Source organism: Doryrhamphus excisus, chromosome 7, assembly GCF_030265055.1.
Source record: "Doryrhamphus excisus isolate RoL2022-K1 chromosome 7, RoL_Dexc_1.0, whole genome shotgun sequence".
In the NCBI taxonomy this organism is placed as follows: domain Eukaryota; kingdom Metazoa; phylum Chordata; class Actinopteri; order Syngnathiformes; family Syngnathidae; genus Doryrhamphus; species Doryrhamphus excisus.
The window spans coordinates 14,318,757-14,339,422 of record NC_080472.1 but is presented as its reverse complement, the minus strand read 5'-3'; the positions used below and the strand labels follow the sequence as shown (position 1 = coordinate 14,339,422).

Below are 20,666 nucleotides of genomic sequence, written 5' to 3'. Positions count from 1 at the left end.
CTCCACATTGATTTGAAGTCTTTTAATATGACGTTGCTCTCAGCTTGACAGGAAATAAATTATTGTCTACAGTTTGATGAAGTCAGCAGCTTTCATCCCTGAGCTTTAAGTTGATCCCCAGTGTTTGCATGCTCTTAATGTAAAGCAGACCAATCATACATTAATCCACACATACACTTCCACAGGAACAGATGCCCTTTGATGCAACGCCTAACTTAATCAGGCACTTGCACACTGACACAAATGGCGCACCCCCCCCGAAAAAAATATAAATAAATAAACTAAAAGCATGACTTTGGTTTATAGACCCGCCCTATTCTTGGCTGACCAGTACGCATGGAACAGATGGTGGGACAGCTTCAGAAACACACAGTCTATCCTTCCTACCCTAAACTGTGCCAGTGCCGAGGAGAGAGGTTGCATGTGTCGAACAAAATTTACTGTAACTTTATCAAAGCGGTGATCTGACATTCACGATTCACGATTCATGCTGTTAGCGGCCAGCTGTGCAGAGGTGACGACCGCACACGCATGCCGTTTTTTCGTTGTGGTGGTTTTCACAGATGAATAGATGGCACGCAAATGGCTGTAATCTGCAAAGAAAGGAACATCAGGAGGACCCACAAGCCATCTACTACGTATAGTATGGGTAAGAAAAAAACCAAGCTTGTTGATTTTGATTTAAAAAATAAAAACAATATGGATTATATATTCTTCTTTCTCTTTGGGCTTTTCCCCTCAGGGGTCGCCACAGCAAATCAACCGCCTCCACCCACCCCTGTCTTCCGCATCTATCTCTCTCACACAAACTACCCTCATGTCCTCCTTCAGTACATCCATAAACCTCCTCTTTGGTTTTCCTCTACGCCTCCTACCTGGCAGCATCCTTCTACCAATATATTCACTATCTCTCCTCTGGACAGCCAAACCATCTCAGTCTGGCCTCTCTGACTTTATCTCCAAGGCCTCTAACATGTAATGTCCCTCTGATGTACTTGTTCCTGATCCTATCCATCCTGGTCACTCCCAATGAGAACCTCAGCATCCTCATCTCTGCTACCTCCAGTTCTGCTTCCTGTCTTTTCCTCAGTGGCACTGTCTCTAGACCAAACAACATAGCTGGTCTCACCACAGTTTTGTATACCTTTCCTTTCTTTTTAGCTGAAACTCTTCTATCACACATCACGCCTGACACTTTTCTCCACCTGTTCCATCCTGCCTGCATGTGTTTCTTCACCTCCTTTTCACAGTATCCATTGTTCTGAACTGTTGACCCCAAGTACTTAAAATTATCCACATTCTGTATCTCTTCTCCCTGTAACCTCACTCTTCCACTTGGGTGCCTCTCATTCACACAGATATACTCCGTCTTGCTGCGACTGTCTTTATTCTTCTCCTTTACAGGGCAAACCTCCACTCTTATAGCATATGCTCCACTTGTTCCTTACTCTCTCCCTACTCTATATTATAAAATAATATGTGGTATCATCAATGTGTGGATTATTATCAATTTATACGAACATACATGGATAAACTTTGGACAGGAAGTTGCACACACACAAACAAAAACTACCCCACCAGAATGAATTCTATTGTTAACTAATGGAACAAATGTCACCTCTTTGATTGACAACTATTTGTTTATTCATGACTGACTAGCATTCAAACTAAAGTACAGCACTGACTTCATTATTCCTTTTCCCGTGGAACTGAATCAACCACAAAATGTTGAGAAAATGCCATCTATCATTTGATAGCCAAAAGGTTGGCATTGGAGAGTTTTTAATTATGAAAAAGGTTTGCAACCCTGGAAAGCGCTTCCACGGTATTCTCTCAATGTGTGCCAGTGAGTCGTTATTAATCTATTTAAGAGCAAAGGATATGTTTAAAGATCCATTCCAAGCATCATCATTCTTCATCCTCAAGCTTCTTCGATTATCTCTGTGAAAATGTGTCGGCTCTGACACTTAATGGCATTTGTTATGTCTAACACAGAATAATGAGCTTGGGGATGATTCAGCAGAGAGCCATTAAAAGGAGGGGGTACGATTTCAGGGCTTCTCTGCATGCAGCTTGTGTGAGCAAGTGGTGCCATCAAGTGGCTGCCTGGGATGGACCACTTTGCATCTCCAGGCAGATCCTGCTCACCTCTGTCGTTGCCGCTGGCATACTGGAGAGGTTTGCTCTTGTCGATGCTGTTGAAGCTCTGGCTGCGGCGGTTCAGATTGGATGAGCCCGGACTCCGGGAGGCCCCGCTGCCTGCAGCAGGTACCCTGGAGGGTCCTGGTAACCTGGAGGGACAAAAGGGCTTTGGGTGAAACATAGTGTAGGTTCAGAAGTTCACAGTTCCAGCAGCTCTGCAAAAATGCAAAAAGTAATAAACTTCATCACTTAAAAATGAACAAACAAGGCAAAATAGGAGATATAACAGAAATAAGAAAATAGAATAAGAATTAATGTGTTGTGTTGAAAAGCCGCATGGCATGGAAAAGGATCAATCTGCTCAGTCTTTCAGTGGAGCATGACAGTGATAGTAATCTGCCACTGAAACTGCTTTTCTGTCTGGAGATGATGTTATGCGTTGGATCATGCGTATATGTTGGATGATGCTGGTTGTCTGTGATGGAAAAGGAGCACCCACAGTGTCCTGCCTCAGTTGTCAGGCTGTCCAGCTCAGTGCCAGTGCCCTTGTCCAGGTGTGTGACGTCCTTCTTGCTCCCCCCGCACACAACTGCATACAGGAAGGGCACCAGCTACCACAGTCTGCTAGAAGAGCTGTAGCAGCTGATTGCATAAGTTGAAGGACGCCAGTCTTCAGAGGAAGTGCATACGGCTCTGCCCTTTCCCGCACAGAGCAACCATGTTGGCTGTCCAGTCTAGTCCATCATCCAGATGCACTCCCAGGTATTTATAGGTGTGAACCACCTCCACCACTGCTGTGGTGCTTTAAGAATGGATAACACTCAAGAGTCTAGTGTGTAACAAACATGTCAAAATGAAAAAATAACTGCACAGTCACACATGTGAGATTGGACTGAAAAAAAGCAAACCAACGGAGCCGAGACGAACAGTTTTTAAAGCTGCTGTATGTCACGGATAAGCGGTTACCTACAGGGTGCTACCTTTCGAACGTAATGCAAGAATTGCATCCTGCCCTCACATAACACACACAAATACACACATTAGTTTGTTGTCAGCCAGTGATGGCGATTTGACAAAGTTTAGCTGCTAAAGCTAGTTATAATTGATTGCATAGCCTGTAACAACAGATAATGACTCAACATTGTTGCTTGCTTCTGTGAGACTGCTTTTGTGTGAGTATGGGTATGCACTACGGACATGGACGTGAATACCAACAGCCGTGAGTGACTCGACATTGTATTTGAGCCGAATGACAATTTAGACCAATTTGTATGCAATTTATTTCATATGGACAACTTATTTTTTCTGGTGACATACAGCAGCTTCAAGGTGAGCTATAGAGGTAAAAACCTGTATGTAAGAAAACTAGCGTGGACTCCAAAGGGTTCATTAAAAAACACACAGAAAAGTAAATAATATCAAAGTGGCCCCCATAGACACCCATTTTAGAAAAAACTTGATCCAACACTACAGCAATAACAAAGGAAAGGGGTATGCTAATGGGGATAAGGCATAATGAAATAAAAAGCTAACTAGAAGAGGGAAAACAAAGGCAAGGGTAGATGAGAAAAGAAAGTGATGCAGACAAGGGAAAATGAGAGATAAACAGCGGGAAAATGAGCGAGAGATTGAGGCAATTTAGATGGAAATCAGAGGTAGTTCCTTTTATCATGGGATGCTTTCATCTCTCAAAATTCATGTTTGATTTATGCATCAGCAAAATGTGGCTTGGGGAGAGTAACACAATGCAAATTGTGGACAGCGGTTTTGTGTTTCAGGGTAGTCTCATGGAAGAAACAGTCACATGTTTCGGAAAAGTCACATGCCTCAACAGGGAAAAGTATTTCGATTGGCCATTGCACCTGCTTGGTGTCCCCTTCCCAGCAATAAAAGCTTCCACTTTCCTCATGGGAAACATTTCATGTGGTAATCATACTTGTAAATGGAGAATCAGCGCTCACTACCGCAGGGTTTTGGTTTGTGTGACTCTTGTTTTCCTGTATGCAAGCAAATAAGAGTGCTATCTCTGCAAGGCAGCAGTGCTGAGGCTAGTTGTCCATGCTGAGTGGCTAGATTACCACCCAACAAGCTGCCGTTGGCTGCAGCATTGTTGCTGTCTCGCAGCGGCCAGAGAGGAAATATTCATCAGCATGGTGCCTCCTATTGTCTCTTAGCTTTACAGCGCTGTGCAAAAGTCCCAGGTCAACATTTGGCTCGTTATTTAGCTATTAGTTGATTGGAATAACATGCATAGAAACAAACATCACAGAGATCTGTATTGTGTGTTTTTTTTTCCATGTGGAGGTTAGTGCCCCAGTTTGGAGGTTCGATCTTGTAATTATTACCACAACTTAAGCCTATTAAAACAACAAAGCAAGTGTCCAGCAGACTTTTGCACAGTCCTATACAAATACTCATCTGCCAATTATACAGTCTTCCAGTCTTCCGCTGTCCTAAGTCCACATGAAAATGCATTTGTAGCGTGCAGGATGCATCCCAAAGCAACAGGTGGCGCCGTGTTAAAATGTAGTGCAATTGTGACCAAGTGGCAATTCCCCCAAAAATGGTTTAAAAGACAGGGAAGTTTCTCCTGAATGTTACTGTTAACTAAACCATCCATCCATCTTTTATGCCACTTATCCTCACAAGGGTCACAGGGGGGTATGCTGGAGCCTATCCCAGCTGTCTTCGGGTCGCCAGCCAATCACAGGGCACATATAGACAAACAACCATTCACACTCACATTCATACCTATGGACAATTTGGAGTCACCAATTAACCTAGCATGTTTTTGGAATGTGGGAGGAAACCGGAGAAGGGAGAAAATGCTAATTTGAAATTTGTATTTTTATATATATATTTTCTATGAATATTAACAGGCACATTTAAAAGGAGCTAACAGAGTAAACGACAACATTATACAGAGGAGATAAGCCAAGCTGGTTGCCGAAAAGTATAGTAGGAGTAGTGGTAGCAGTAATAATAGTACATTTAAACACCAAAAGTGTTTATACCCCGGTTGAAATTGTTTAAAATTTCAAAGAGTGACTGTAACATATGATCAGACATATCGAAAAAATATTTGCGATGTTCATTGCTTTTTTTTTTTTACATTTTGATGGGACATTTGAGGATCAATGTAAAGGATCCTGGTAAGCTGTAGCATAATCCACAGCATTCTGATCAAAATTTGAACTTTGACATGTTTTTCCACCATTGACTACATTACGACGTTAACAACTTGACCAGGGTTAACTGTATGTTAGTATGGATAGAATAAATAATGAAAGCATCAAACTCCTAGACCTCAGTAGGATCCCAACAAAGCACACTAAGAGTTTTAAAATTGAGAGTAATAGCAATTTGCAAGATTTACCTTGTGTTTTTCTTCTGTGGCGATCCTATTCCAGTATGGCCTGGAGGACTTGCATATCGCGCCGTGAGACTGAGGAGAAACAAGCAGAGTGTGGAGTGTTAACAGCGTTAAACGAGGAATGTGCCCAGTTTCTTAATCCGATTCTTAATGCAATAATCTGAGATAGAGGCAACATTCAGGCTGACAATGAAGGGAAAAACAGATCAGGGAGGAGGAAGAGGAAGTGTTTCATATGACATGTCAGGTGGACAACTCTTTTGATTTGTGACGCACACGTTATTGTCACATGTGTGTAATTATGTCAATAACATGCTTGTTGACCATCATTCCTGAAACGTTAACAACCAATTTTGTGGCGGTAGCTTTTGAGAAAAAAACCCCACACACAACACCCACAAAACACAGAAAAGCAGAGGTGAAGGAAATACCCACGGCTGCTGTCACAGTTTACGACTCAACACACACACAGTGAGTCATTCACGTCGATGGGAACCAGCACCGGCCGCCACTCACGTTGGACAGGAAGTAGTAAAGCTAATGCAGAACGCTTTATGAAGCAAGATGCTGCGTGGCTTTCATCATCCTACGTAAAAATGTGGAAGTGAGGTCAAAGCTGACAGCCAGGTGCCAGGACGCTTGTTTACTCCAGTGACTAAATGCACTCTGTGTAATGTCCTGTGTTTACTCTATGACGGGTAAAGCATTTAACTGCTTTTCTCATTCTTTCTTTCCCACAATCTGATGTTGGCTCATTCAAATTGCCATGACTGTAAATAAGTTAAGTAAACTGTAAGTAGACTGTAAATAAATTAAGTAAAATCTTCAGATACTTAGATGTTGGCATGGGCTGGTATGAGATTCTGATGGTATAACTCCGGGCAAAAATATCATCCTTTGACGGTTTCACAGTTTTGTAATTACATCTCTAAAATGTGTTATTTTCAATATCCTTATAGAAAAGATTAAAAAGTGAAATCAAATCCATCGCTTGACACAATGGCACTTGTATTCTAGAACAAGGGTGAGCAAACTACGGCCCGGGGGCCACATATGGCCCGCCAAGTGTTTGAATACGGCCCGCCCATTCTTTCCAAAGTATTTAATTTAAACTCAACATACAACCTGGCATCATGGCTTGAGCCAACCTTTTGATTGTTTTATTAATTTCGTTTTTTGATGTGGTCTGTTGTTTACAAAGTGCTCCTAAAAAAGGGACACAAGCAAATAATAAATGTATAATAAATAATAATAAAATATTTTAATATAAATATAAAATAATAAATAATAATAGCAGATTGCATGACACTTTTAAAGATGTTTAATAATACCAGGTGGACTGTTACGTGTAAAATATATAGTCTGGACCCCTTGTCAATTTTGTTAAATCAATGCGGCCCCCGAGTCAAAACGTTTGCCCCCCTCTGTTCTAGAACTACATAATGTGATTTTTTTTTCTGTAATAAAAGATTTTGAATCATAACTCAAATGAAGCAACAGCAACAGTGGTTATGCCTGAAGGGGCCTCAAAAGCAGTAATGTATGAATCCAACTGTAAAAATGTCAAATACAATGTCCAGAGCCACAGAAAGGAGGAATACAGTCACATTAAGATGTACTGTTGCTCTGGCGACTAGGAACAACTTCTGTGTTGTCTGCATTGAGTGAATTAAATGTACTGGGATACAACCAAAAGTGCATAATCGTTTACCAGTACCTAAGTAATACCCTTTTTGTGACACAAAATGGCGTATCAAGTGTCTAAGAGTGTGTGTGTGTACTAAATTTAAATTCAATGCATACCTAATGACCATTTCTCACAATCATATACAGGCATATCCATGCATACTCTGGAGGTAGAACAATTAAGCCCCAATTTAAATGCCCTTGTGATAAGCGCCGAGCCACTATGCACCGTTTCTCATTGACCTTGCAAGTTTTAAGGATGTAGTGACATTGCAAATGAGTTCCAGAGTCGACTGGAAATGAGGGAGGTATCTCATTATAGTCATCAGCGGCTATACAACAAGAATCAAGCAAAAAAAAAAAAAAATCTGGGTCATATAGTCTCATCTCCTTAGCTCCAATTGGAGATTTTTGGCAGGGATGTTTCCAAGATGTCAACCAACTCATACAGGAATTCTGCACGGATGACCACAATCTCCAGCAGCTTTTATCCAACCAGCATTTAAATTCTTTGAAGGCAACACAGGGTCAAATGGACCAATGGGACATTTAGAGCACATGCTAGACACTGTAGACTAAGACTCAAAGGGATGTTTTTAGACTAAACTGAGCCATGAATTGACTTTAGGATCCAGAATAGGTCCACCAGATATGCTCCAGTGCTGATTCTATACAATGACAATCTATTACGGTGATATTTTCCAACAACTGTATTGCAAATATTTAGATATTTAATATATAGATTTCTAACTAAACCTAATCGTCGCCCTAATCATCCTTATGTGGTCTCTGGATTAATATACAATAGATGGCTACTCGGACCCAACCAACACACATTGCAACTGTACCTCGGCGATGAGTCAAGCTTGGCCTGAGTGTTGGCTCTCCCGTAGGGCGAGCGACTCTTCCTTTCACGAGACACAGCAGTGGGCAGGCGAGACGAACGCCAGACCAAGGGCTCGACTTGTGCACCCTTGGACATGTCGAGTTTAAGAGGGAGGGTTTTGTTTTTCCTAAACGGAGCCCGCATGGGCGCCCTTTCGCCTTGTAGAGTGCACAAACACTCTGCCAGCCCTGAGACGTCGCACCACATCCAAAAGGGTGGAGTCTCCCTTTGGACGTACACATATAACCCCACACATCCCATCCCTTGCCCCAGAGACACCAGTGAGGCCAGCAGGTGCTGTCTATAGAAAGCAGCCCCAGTCCAACTGTAGATTTGCAGGATGCCTAACATGTGAGAGCAAGTGTGTGTAAATATGCCAGACAGATAATTTGATCACTGAAAAGCCTTTAACATTTCTCATTTTCCTCATATATCTTTTTGCAGCTATTTAGAAACGCTAATTATCCACGGCTCGCAGCGGCTCAAAGGGATTCATCATTGAAAAAAGAAAATAATTAGAAGATTTGCTGATTAAATTGAATCCATTTTTTACAATTTCCGAGGAAGAAGAAGCCAAGTCTGATACCTCAAATGAAAACCATCATCTACTGTATATACAGTATGTATTCATCAAATAAATTCCATTCCAAAAAAGCACATTTTGGACAACAAAATACATTTGGCGTGCAGGCCAAAGCAACAGGTGGCCCTTTAAGCGCTAACCATAAGGCCATATTAGGGCCATTTAGCCAATCAAAACCCTGAAGAGGTTATTTGTAGAATGGCACGACAATAACTATCATGGGAATTATGTGCACAGTGTGACATACGTATATCCCTAAATAAACCCCTGACCAAAAACTATAAATGATGTTTATGATAAAAATGCTAAAAGTCACCAAGAATTGGTGTTTGGGGTACCGACCAATCTCCATCTAATGTTGGGCTCACACCTTTGTGATTATCTGGCTGATTCACGCTCTCTACCGCTCAGCTTTTATGATTACATCATCCTCATGATGTTGTATAGTCTTTGTAATTCACACAGAAGCCTCACTCTTTCTTTTACCCAAACCTCATTATATGCATAGATCATTCTCCACCTGTTCTAAGGGTGGAATAGGGAGGTTGGGAATGTCAGGCAGCTGCGCCCTAGTAACCTCCTCCCCACATATTCCATGTAAAACACAGGACACAACACTGAACCAGCATCATGCTGTTAAATTGGCTAAATGGAGTCATGCTAAAAGCCCTGCACAGTAGCTAGTCACTGTTACTGTCACTGTCTCATCGCAAAGATTTCATGGCATGGGTTCACTATGCACAGAGCCAAGCAGGAAGGCAGTGGAGTAACTTGATCTAATGCCAGGGAATGCTGCTCATGTATGGCATGTCAGAGAATGCTGCTCATGCATGGCATGTCAGGACTTTAGATAGATGCTGCGTCTATTTACATCACTAGGCTAACAGCTTGCTTTGCTTTGGTGGCTTTTAACTGCTTAGCTGCTCAACATGGACGCTGTTGATATTACATCAAATCTCAGAGTGATTCGACTCAAGTGTAGCTAAAGGCTGACTATTTTCAGGAAATTGATGTTCTGTAGATCCCCACCTTTTCATGTTTCAGCATTTGCAGATTCCTCTGTTTTAAATTGGAATTACTTGTTTTTTTATGTCAACTTAAACCAGTGGCAGTACGGCGATCGAGCTGTTACCGCACAGGCCTCACAGCTAGGAAACCCGAGTTCGATTCCACCCTCGGCCATCCCCGTGCATGCGTGGGTTTTCTCCGGGTACTCCGGTTTCCTCCCACATTCCAAAAACATGCTAGGTTAATTAGCGACTCCAAATTGTCCATAGGTATGAATGTGAGTGTGAATGGTTGTTTGTCTATATGTGCCCTGTGATTGGCTGGCGACCGGTCCAGGGTGTACCCTGCCTCTCGCCCGAAGACAGCTGGGATAGGCTCCAGCATGCCGTGACCCTCGTGAGGATAAGCGGTAGAAAATGAATGAATATTAAGGAGCCCAAACACATATCCCAGATGTCAAAGCTGAGGAAGATGAAGGTGATGGATTGGCCAAGTACGTCTCCAAACCTCAACCCAATCGCCAAATCTCTCCGTTTCCATGGTTATGCATCAGGAAGGACTTAAAATAATGAATAGACGATGCAAACAAGCTCAAGCCACACAAGCTATTAAACTGTACCTGGACTGCATCTCTTGCGACTTGAGGCTGCTGGCAGATGTTGCCGTGCTGCTGGTCTGCTGGCTGAGCTCCACCAGCGACTGGTAGTACTGCTGCTGTTGCTGCTGCTGCTGCTTGTAGCGGGACAGGATGAAAAAGAGACCAAGTATGCTCTTTAGGTTGCCATTCCTGATCTCTGGAGAAGCAAACACCAAAAAGAAAAGCCATAAGTCCCCACAGTCTGAAGGTTTGTGGCACAATATGAAAACAGGTTTTCTTCTGTCGAACAGTAACAGTTGACTTCGACTGTATGTGTCCAAGTAAATCAGTTTTTCCACGTCATAGTCAGCTAGTATCTTATGAGTATCAGTATATTATCTGTTACTTAAGCAGAGGCGTTCAACCAAAACAGATGTGTGACCTATCCAGTTTATTTACTACTGAAACTCTGCATGTAAATAATATACGACGAGGAACTATATTTACATTTCTGCTTTTGTATGAAGAAGAACTAATCATACGCAGACACCAAGAAATCGAGGCCAGAAGCTACCTGCACCAGAACGTCCTGAGGAAACATCATGAATTTTCGAGAAGGAGACTTTTTACCCTCATGAATTGACTTTTCTGCAGAAAAAGCAAGCATCCACTTAAACTAAAGACAAGTCTGTCTAATGATACCAAGTGATAGGCAGAAACTTGTTGACACTGGAAAGGACTGCCTTGACAGGAGATTGTCAGCAGCACACAGCTTTTTCATTAAGCACAAGTCGGAGGCTGCCTTGGTGCAATGAAGAAAAAGTGTTTCGGCTTGGCCCGCGTTCAATGAAAATGTGCTTCTGAGGGGCCTTTAAAGTGGTTGACGTGCTTCCATTCAGTCTTTCTGCTTCTCATGATTTGGAGAGGTTATTTGGTGGGTTACAAAAGACTTTGCGGCATAGATTCAAGTACAGCCGGGTAATACAATGTGGAAGACAAATACTGCTCCAGCATCATAAATTCTACCTTTACCTACTTCATCAAGCTTATGGCTTCAATCCCCAGACAATACATGCCAGGCCAGGGTCTCTCATGCTTCTAGGTCTCTTTTATAGCACTTATGTCTTTCCTTTTGTGTCCTTGTTCCTGCTACTTTACTAGATAAACTAGACATAGTGTACTCTCCTGGTCATTGAATGTTGGAGAAAGAAATATGTGGCTGGTTTTTGGTATAGGCAGGTCAAATCAAAGGGACCCTGAAATGTACAGACTCTAAGGTCTCTGTGGATGGCTGCATATGGGCGGCCACTTTCATACATTTTGTGCATTAAAGATGCCAAAACAAATCCAGTGTAGGTCAGCGTTAGTTCTTAGTTGATCAAGTCAGGTTTTGGACTATAAAGGTCAGTAAAAAATGAGCTGCAGACCAAAAATGGCTCCGGGCAGCACTTTGGACACCCCTGATGCATGCATTTAAAGTGTAGGCTTATTTTACTCATCTGTGTTGTCTATATCTGTATCTGTATTGGTGACACCAATCACACAACCTACCATTGGTAATGGTAATGGTTTTATTTCATTTGAACATGCATCAGATTACAATTGAATGCATCACATAATCAGTTCACAGTTCCACATGTCCAAAAGGAGTAGGAAGAAGCAAAGCTTATTAAATCCTACCCCTCCATCTGGTACACACTACAATCAGGAACTGTTTGTTCAACACATTGTTCACTTGTTCATTTGTTCACTTCCTGCTTTCCTAATATAGTTGAAGTTTGTTTTTTTTGTCACGTACCCAAGTACGAGGTGATATGACCATCCGATGACATAATGGGTACCATAGTAAGTGTCAATATAGTGATATGTATAGCACATCATGACTGGTTCAAGACTCTTCATCCTTGTATCGTTTCTTGAATTGGCTCATCATTGTGCATTGTTTGAGGGTCTTACTCAATCCATTCCATAGTTTGATTCCACATACTGAAATGCTATGGCTTTTTAACGTAGTCCTAGCATAGAAGTGTTTCAAATGTAGTTCTTCCCTGTGATCATATTTCTGGATGACATTTTTAGGTAATTGGTTATTTTTAGCCTTATGCATTATTTTAGCTGTTTGAAGATGAACTATATCAGCAAGTTGAAGTATTTGTGATTTTAGAAATAAGGAGTTAGTATGTTCTCTGTAGGCGGCATTATGAATTATCCTTACTACCCTTTTTTGCAGTACATTTAGCAAGTGAAGATTGCTTTTATAGTTATTAGCCCATATTTTCACACAATAAGTAAGATATGGTAGAACCAGAGAGCAATAAAGAATGTGGAGTGATTTCTGAATGAGAACAAATTTTGCTTCATTCAATATTGAAATATTTCTGGCCACCTTATGTTGTATATTTGTAATATGAGGTTTCCAGCTCATATTTTCATCTATTGTGATCCCCAGAAATGTATTTTCCTTCACCCTTTCAATGTCTACACCGTCTATTTGTATTTGCTGGTGCGTTCATTCACTTGCAAACAATGCTCACTCATTTTTGTCTATAATTTTGCATTACTTGTCAGAATAAATAGGCTGCTTATCGTCTCTCAGGAAAATAAACTGCACCTGCATTGTCATTATATGTCATGTTTTTTTTTACTAAATTACAATGTACAATAATAATAAAGACATGCAGATTAAATGCTAAAGCAAATGTGAGATGTGCAGAACCAAGCAAATAATAGAAGCCGTTGTAGTTAGGTAACCCAATAGCCCATTTATTTACAGTCCATCTTTGAAATTCCAGGCCTGCAGTGACTCACTTTGCTGTTTTTAGTAAGCTCCTGCTATCGGAGGTAGGCTGAACTGGATTTAGAACCAGTCAGTGTGTCAAACTCTCGTACTATTTCTGCTACAGGGGAGGTCAAGGACGTGCTTGGGTCTTTCATGGAACACCAGCAACAGTGCACGTGGGCACGACAGCAGCTGAAGACATATATTTCATGACATTACACAATTCCTGTATGGCAGATCTAGAGAGAGACAGGCTGCTTGTCTCAGAGGGTTGGGAGTTTAGGATCATGTGGGAATTTTCCCTGTAAAATGCTGGCAATGAATGACTAAGAAGAAACAAGAGTTGGACAACTGTGCAAAACTAAATGCAATAAACATAACAAAACGTGAATGATAAACCCATGGTATAGAATAGTATGGAAAGACCTTCAAAATCATTTGAAATCACACCGCCATGGAACATTTTTGATGCTGTGATTAACCCAAACACATTTTCTACATCTATGAATAAAAATGGTAGTGTACAGAGTTCCACCGTGCATCCGACTGCATCATTGATCCAGGTCTTACCTTCTGCTGAGAGCCCTTGTACATTCACTCCTCTGGCGTCCAGGAAACTGAGGCATGCATCCACATTCTCAATCTGTATGAAAAAAAAACACACACAGGGCAATCAGCTCAAAATTCAGCTGCACCAAGACCGTTACAATACTTAACATTCAATGAGCTGAAATGTCTTGGGGGTCGAGGGCTTTAGGGGGGGAACGGCGATGCCCAGCGATATTAGCCATAAAGCACATCATTGTGTGGTTAATAGACCGATCCCCACATGACCCTGCGGCCCGCCTGTGTGACATACTGACCGCAGTGTCTTGCTGCCTACACAAGCCGTGGTGCAAGAATACATTGGCAACTGGCGACAAGCATCTATTTGTGAATAAAATGTATATGCACACACCCACAAGGAAACATTAACATATAATTGTGTCGTCTGCAAAGCCCTACTAGCATTCATTTGCATCATTATGGGACTTTTACATTCTTTTTCACAAACTTTTACATTCCTTGACAGCAGCAAACAGGCGGGTTCATTAGCATGCGTGCGGCTCAACCGCCGGAAACCCTCAGGAGGTCCTTTATGACAAGGTCAGAGGTGACAGTGCAGTGTGCCAAGGCCACACAAAGGACGAGCAGGCGAGGGCGCTTCAGTCAGATGTCCAGCGTGCTGATTCATGCCCTTCATACTCTATTTAATAGATGCTAAATGAGAAGAATGCAGAATACTGTATGCTTGGGAATGAGCCATTTGTGTTATTGAACAGAACATCAGTCTAGTAAAGTGAATTCTGCAGCGTCAGCAACCTTGAGCATTAAAAGAGCCATTTGGGCTCTTTAACGCCAAATTAAAATCCACTTAGGTTGTATATCTGTTTTTTTGTAATGTTCCCATTGTTATATTGTTGATATTGTTAAAAAAATTAGATCGTTGAGGGCAAACAGACAAAGGACTTGAATGAGAGCCAAATTGTTTTTTTTCCCTCTAACAATTGTGTCTAATAAAAAGGAATAATTGTACTACTTTGTCTTATTATTGTAGAATATTGTAGAATATAAATTGTGGTGTCATGTTGACAAATAACTCCTACATTGTTTGTTAGCTTAAAATATTTGTCCTGTTTTATTGTGATTATAGTCATAAGCAAGAAATTAAAGGGGGAAATCATAAATGTGTAAATCATACACAGATCATGAAACATTGCAAGGTAAAAGCGGATCGACGCCAACATTTGCAGTATCGCCCAACCCAAGCAACCTAACAGAAGCAACAAAAGCTGTTTGCTGCACTTGATCTGCAGATGAAATTACCGGCGTCATGAGAAAATAATACAATAATATATTATTTTTATGGGTATGCTAGCACCCAGATGACTTACTCAGGCTTTTCTATCATCCAAATAATGTCTGCATCTGCGTGACACAACTTCAAAACACAACTTCCGCACATGTTGCACACATATGCAAACATGTGCGTTCTTCGTGTGCTAGCTTGTTTTACCATGCCACATTGGCTCAGATGTGTGCATGAAGCTTTCTAAATGCACGCTACAGCTCACCAAAATGTATTAGCGGTCATTTTTTTTTATTGTCGTTTAAAATATTTATGGTGGCAAGAGGCTCAGAGTGTACTTTGCATCTGTTCGGCAGGCTGCAAGTGGGTGTTTAATCGTTCATTAAAACAAGAAAGGGGTGAAACTCATAAACAGAAAATAGCGCAGTCTTCCACGGGGAAAGCCACTCACTCTCCAACGAGAAATCCTGAGGCTTTCATTTAGCTTTTAGCCTGCCCAAACACTGAAATGACGTAAAAAAGCTTAATGATGATTGAAGGTGTGGATGACGGCTGTGGCATTAATGTTCCACAAGGCTCTGGCGAGGTGTAACTACTCATTTGGTGGGTGCTTGTAAAAGCCTCTCAAGTAACTGATATCATGTATTTTTTTTCCAATGTAAGCTGGCATCAAGTTAGAAGTAAAAGGCATTTTCAGGAGGTACTCAATATTTTCTCTCAGGAGTGACAAAAGGGGCACAAACTGCAGTGTAGGAAGGAAACTCGATGGTGCCTTGTTAATGTTCCGTGATAACGGGTTTCCACACCGCAAATCAAAGTATCACACATAGGAGCTGAGTGGAGAAAAACTGGGTGACACGATGTTGGCTGGATTAGAAACCACATTGTGTGGTGGAAGCTGTCATCTCCATTGCTGACGAGCAAGCAGGCAATGTGCAGAACACTTAATGAATGCACTTAGGATTGTAAGAACATGCGATGGCATTGGATGTCAATGCAAGGGCAAGCAAAGAGGAGAATTATTGAGCATACAGGTGAGGAAGGTATGGGGATGGAGAGGTGCAAAATTTGCACCCTCTTGGCTCCATGAAGGTCAAACACAAACTCCAATCTGCGTTTAAGTGACCTGTTTCTCTGGGATAGTGGTTCCTTGTAAGAGGTACTTTCATATTATAAAGGAAGGAGGCAGGTCCTTTGCTTGCGAAAGACCAAACCTCTGATCAACGAAACCAAAAGGTACTGAGATATGAAAGCGAGTGAGATGTTAGGCCCTGGAAGAAATGGAGAGTCATTGGAGTTTGAGCATCTGCTTAGGCTTTGATAGCCCTGCTTTATACTACATTTCAACAATTGATCTGTAGTCCAAACACAAACTAAGTCTGAAGTGGTGGGAGCAGAAACGGGGCAGGAACATCCAGCTAGAGGCGGCATCATCCACAAGGAAGGAACGATTTTTGACCTCTCGAAACCTTCAAAAGCAACCAGAAGTGGAGCCAAGAAGCGAGGGAGATGGTAGCTTTTTCTCACATTTGGTGCCCATAAACAGGATTGCATATTTTGCACAATATGGGACCGATGCAGCTAAAGATGCTTATAAAAGGCCAATATCTGCTAAATCATGCTGGGATTCTTGAAAGGAATAGTGACTGACAATGAGTAGAATCGGATAGGGTTAGCCCTAAGATGAAGCTGTCAAATAAAAATAAGCCAGAACATCTTATGGGACAGAATACAATCTCCTAAAAGGACTGGAAAAACCACGTGTAAGCAGTTTACGACTCAGGGGCATATCTTATTAAATGCTGTACCCACTGGAAAACAGTTTCTTAAAACTCCTTAGTCAGTGAATGACTATGGCGAGACTGCCGCCCAACCGAAATCAGCTGGAACAAATAATTATTGCATCATGGTACCAAAGTTAGCCGATTTCCATTCAGGATGTTGACAGGATGAATGCATGCCTTTTGTTGCTACTAATGCTTCTTGGCACTTGAAAGCCAATTAGCGAGGCTCATCATTCTCGCTAAAGTGACATTACTGAGGCTGCGTTTCATAGCTGCAATATGCTTTGTTAATCAGGGACCTTGTGCTGATTTCAAATAAGAGAACATTTGCAAGCCTCATCTCACTGATGTTTGCCGAGTTCTTACCTGATGGATTATTTTGATTCCGTAAAAAAAAAATACATATATATTATTTCTAATTCTTTTCTTCAGATCAGGACTCTTTTGACTCTTGAATCTTGTCTTGTAAAGCCGATAAGTTATACAGGCTGTTGGCCGGAAAAGGGCCGAGTGCCATTTAAGGGTCAAGGATGAGAGCCTGCCCCGAGCGGAGGAGATTAAGTACCTCCAGGTCTTGTTCATGAGTGAGGGAAAGATGGAATGCGTGATGGAGAGGTGGATCAGTTCAGATCTGCTGTGATGCGGACATCGGTTCCTTTGTGTGAAGAGGGAGCTGAGCTGAATGGCAAAACCCTCAATTCACTGGTTGATCTACATTCCAAACCTCACCTATGGTCGTGAGCTTTAGGTAGTGACCGATGGGACAAGATGGCGGGTAGTTGCAGAAAGTGTGTCCGAAACGAGCTTTCTCTGTAGGGTGGCTGGGCTCTCCCCCATAGATAGGGTGAGAAGTACTGTCATTCAGGAGAATACCAGACTAAAGTCAGCTGAGGTGGTTTGGGCACCTGGTCAGGATGCCTCCTGAGGTGTTTCGAGAGACTGTGGACTACTGAGCTGGACGAAGGGAATTCTGGCCTTCCATGCTCCTGAACTCAGATAAGCGGAAGAAGTTGGAAGGACAAGCTGTGGACATGTACTTCAATTATTTCAGGTTTTCAAGGCATGTAGATACCTCTATCATGCAGTATGCATTAGCTTCTCTCCAAATATTGTCTCATAGGTTAACATTTGGAGATCTGCATCTGCAACACAGACTTTCCTGTGTGTCCACATGAGTGCAGCAGTCTATTCAACATCTGTTAATCTCTTTTAAACCTTTTGACTGATGTGGTATCAAATGGATCAGTGATATAATCACATGTTGTTGTTTTATCAGACTCCCTTGTAAAGTTTGTAGAGTAACTGCAACATCAATGACCTCACGTAGAACAATGAGAAGTGCAGAGACCAAACAATACTACTGTATTGACCCAAATGTATTGTATATGTAGAGACAGGTGACTGCACAATTTTGCTTGTTTCTCTGTACGTATAAGTGAAAATAAAGGCAAATTCCATTCCATCCAGCAGCAGTTAAGGAAAAAAGTTTTTTGACTCAAAAAAATGGAAATAGACTAAATTATAGCAGGCCGAACAAGCAAGTTCACCAAGCTCCCGATCTCATTCTGCATCACTTGTGTGGCTTCTAAACAACTCTGTCAGTGTTTTGTTTGTTTTAGCAAATTTTTTGAGGTGTGGATACAGGAGCAGCATATACCTGTAGCTGTCACAAGTCTAGAGTACGCTCTTACACCTGACTAAGTTACAAAACCAGCCAAACTATGAAAAACAGTGCAACTTACAGTTTGTAAAATACAGCACTCTGAACCACTCAGCCAAGGTAGAAAAGGGGTAAAAGAAGCATCGGTCCGTTGCATGATGAGTGCAAAAGCATCACAACCACTTAGCACAAGGGCCTTGCAGCCTAATAGTGAATGTCGACTTCATTCCACTTCCAAGGTCACAAGGCTCCACGGGTTTACCATGAAAAATAGACAAGACCCTTAAGAGATCACATTAGCAATTTTGTCAGACCACTTCCAAGAAGTGTTTTAACAAAATGGATGGCACTTACAGGCTATGACATTACATGCACTGTACTGCAAATGTGTAATTGATTCCACCTCCCGAGGGTCAGTGTGAACATGTATAAGTCGTCTTTTATTTCGTCTGCTGTTAAACGTGAGTGACACCTGTTATTTTCAGAGCTACTGCATGCCTCTGTAACACCTGCTGTTTCACAAAGTTAAAAACACATATCTCCAGTATCAACTTGTAGCCATTGAGCCATGAGAGAATCAAGCGAGAAATAAAAATGCATTGTGATTATCAGCCAACCGGTGATGAAATAATAAAAAAAAGGGGCTTTGGTTTGGTTTTATTGAGCATCATCTTAAAATCTAATCTCAGCTTTCATGCCAGCTACTGTCTTGAATGGTATGTATGCTATAAAAACCTTTGAAAGAAGATGAGGAGGTGTTTTATTAATACAGACACACACAGAGAACATTAGTTGCAGAATAAATGAGCTGAGGACATTAAGTATGGCTTGATGGCTTCTAAGCTCACACAGGCCAGTGGGGGCCTGCCTCCCTGTCTCTTTCCTCGAGCACATGCTCTTACAGGGTTGTTCTGCGTAGGTAAACATGATGGATGGCATTAGTGTTGACAGCCAACAGATTTGGTTGCCAGTAGTGTCTGGGTTCAGCTCCCAAAAGGGTCTTGCAGGGTTAAGCTGCTGACTTTTAAGATGACTGTTTGCATAACCCCCTGACCAAGAATGAATGATGCAAGCGGAAAAATACCCACAAAGAGGCATCACCTTTTAATTGACATGCAACTGATTATTGTGATATTTGAAGGGTATATAGAGAGTGCTTGGAACTTTTGCATGTAAATACTTAAATAAGGCCCAATAGGGGTGGCTGTCTCAATAAATAGTAATAGCATCGGATATGGTGATGATAATGATAATATATGATATATGATAATATGATAATCACCTTAGACATCTCATTGGACACTAAAGTGAATAAATAAATGAATAAAACTGACATGCAATGGCTGAGACCGAGTGGAAATAAAAAGTGCTTCTCTCAATTCGTGTGAAAGTGGTAAGGTTTTAGTGTTTTCGTTCTTCTTCCCCACTTCATTTCAGACACTTTTTCAAATCTCAAAAATGCTGTGTTTTATTCTGATCAACAAATTAAAGGGAAAAATCACAAAATACTCGGCCCTGTGTTTACTTGGTATAGATCAAGGTTAAAACAACATTAAGTACATTCAGAGCAGAAAACCTATCATAGCAATACATTTTGTGAGACTCAAATTTTGCTTATTCTTAACACTTTTTGGATGCCACCACCAAAGGGTGCCAGTGATGGTGAAAAGGCAAAATATGCAGACAACCACAAAGCAAAATAGCGACAAAATAATATCTTTGTTAAATCTCAGTGCTAATCATTTGCTGTGTCTGTGAGTAATAAATGAGGGTGACGCTTGTTGAGACATAAGCGGTTTTGCACCGCAGGGTTTACTAAAGGCAGAGTAGTGGAGAAGCAAACAGTGTCTCAGACATGGCTGGTTGTGAGTAAGCTACCTGCCATCGGAGAGGATGGACAGTGAATTAAAAGAGACAAAAGCATGAGAAACGATCAAAATACAGCAAACAACTGTCACTCATTTCTCATTTCACAGAATATCAAGCATGTCATAATCACAACAGTCTCCCGAGTCGTATGTGATGGCTTCATTTCGGTCTCTGTGTCAGGAACATTAGCGACAAAGGAAGTGATGCGATAGTATTACTCCGACATTGCAACACTCACTGCAAGTTTATACTGGATGCATGCGAGGGGGTCTGCAGCTGTTGCACTGCAGTCACTCTGCAGCAGATGAAAAAAGTTGGCCATCCTTCATTGCTCCAGAGTTAAACATAACAGTTCTTTGCTTCTCTAACGACATGTGGCCATGCTCTTCGGTTATAGTCAGTGATTAGAAAGCTGCAATTGAGCTACAGGCAAGTCTTAACTGGTCTCGGGATTTATACATGCAAAACAA

The 20,666-nt window shown here is 41.5% G+C and overlaps 1 protein-coding gene across 5 annotated transcripts in view; it reads right to left on the bottom strand.

The window, feature by feature from the left end:
• The window catches only part of nav3 (neuron navigator 3), a 126,987-nt gene that overhangs the window by 57,715 nt on the left and 48,606 nt on the right, over positions 1–20,666 (bottom strand). For all 5 annotated transcript variants that reach the window (XM_058077401.1, XM_058077403.1, XM_058077404.1 and 2 more), the window contains exons 4-7: positions 13,605–13,677; positions 10,298–10,472; positions 5,519–5,587; positions 2,149–2,291 (exon numbers count right to left, since the gene is read on the bottom strand). In XM_058077401.1, coding sequence (XP_057933384.1) covers positions 2,149–2,291; positions 5,519–5,587; positions 10,298–10,472; positions 13,605–13,677 — 460 coding nt within the window. The remainder of the gene's footprint in view (positions 1–2,148; positions 2,292–5,518; positions 5,588–10,297; positions 10,473–13,604; positions 13,678–20,666) is intronic.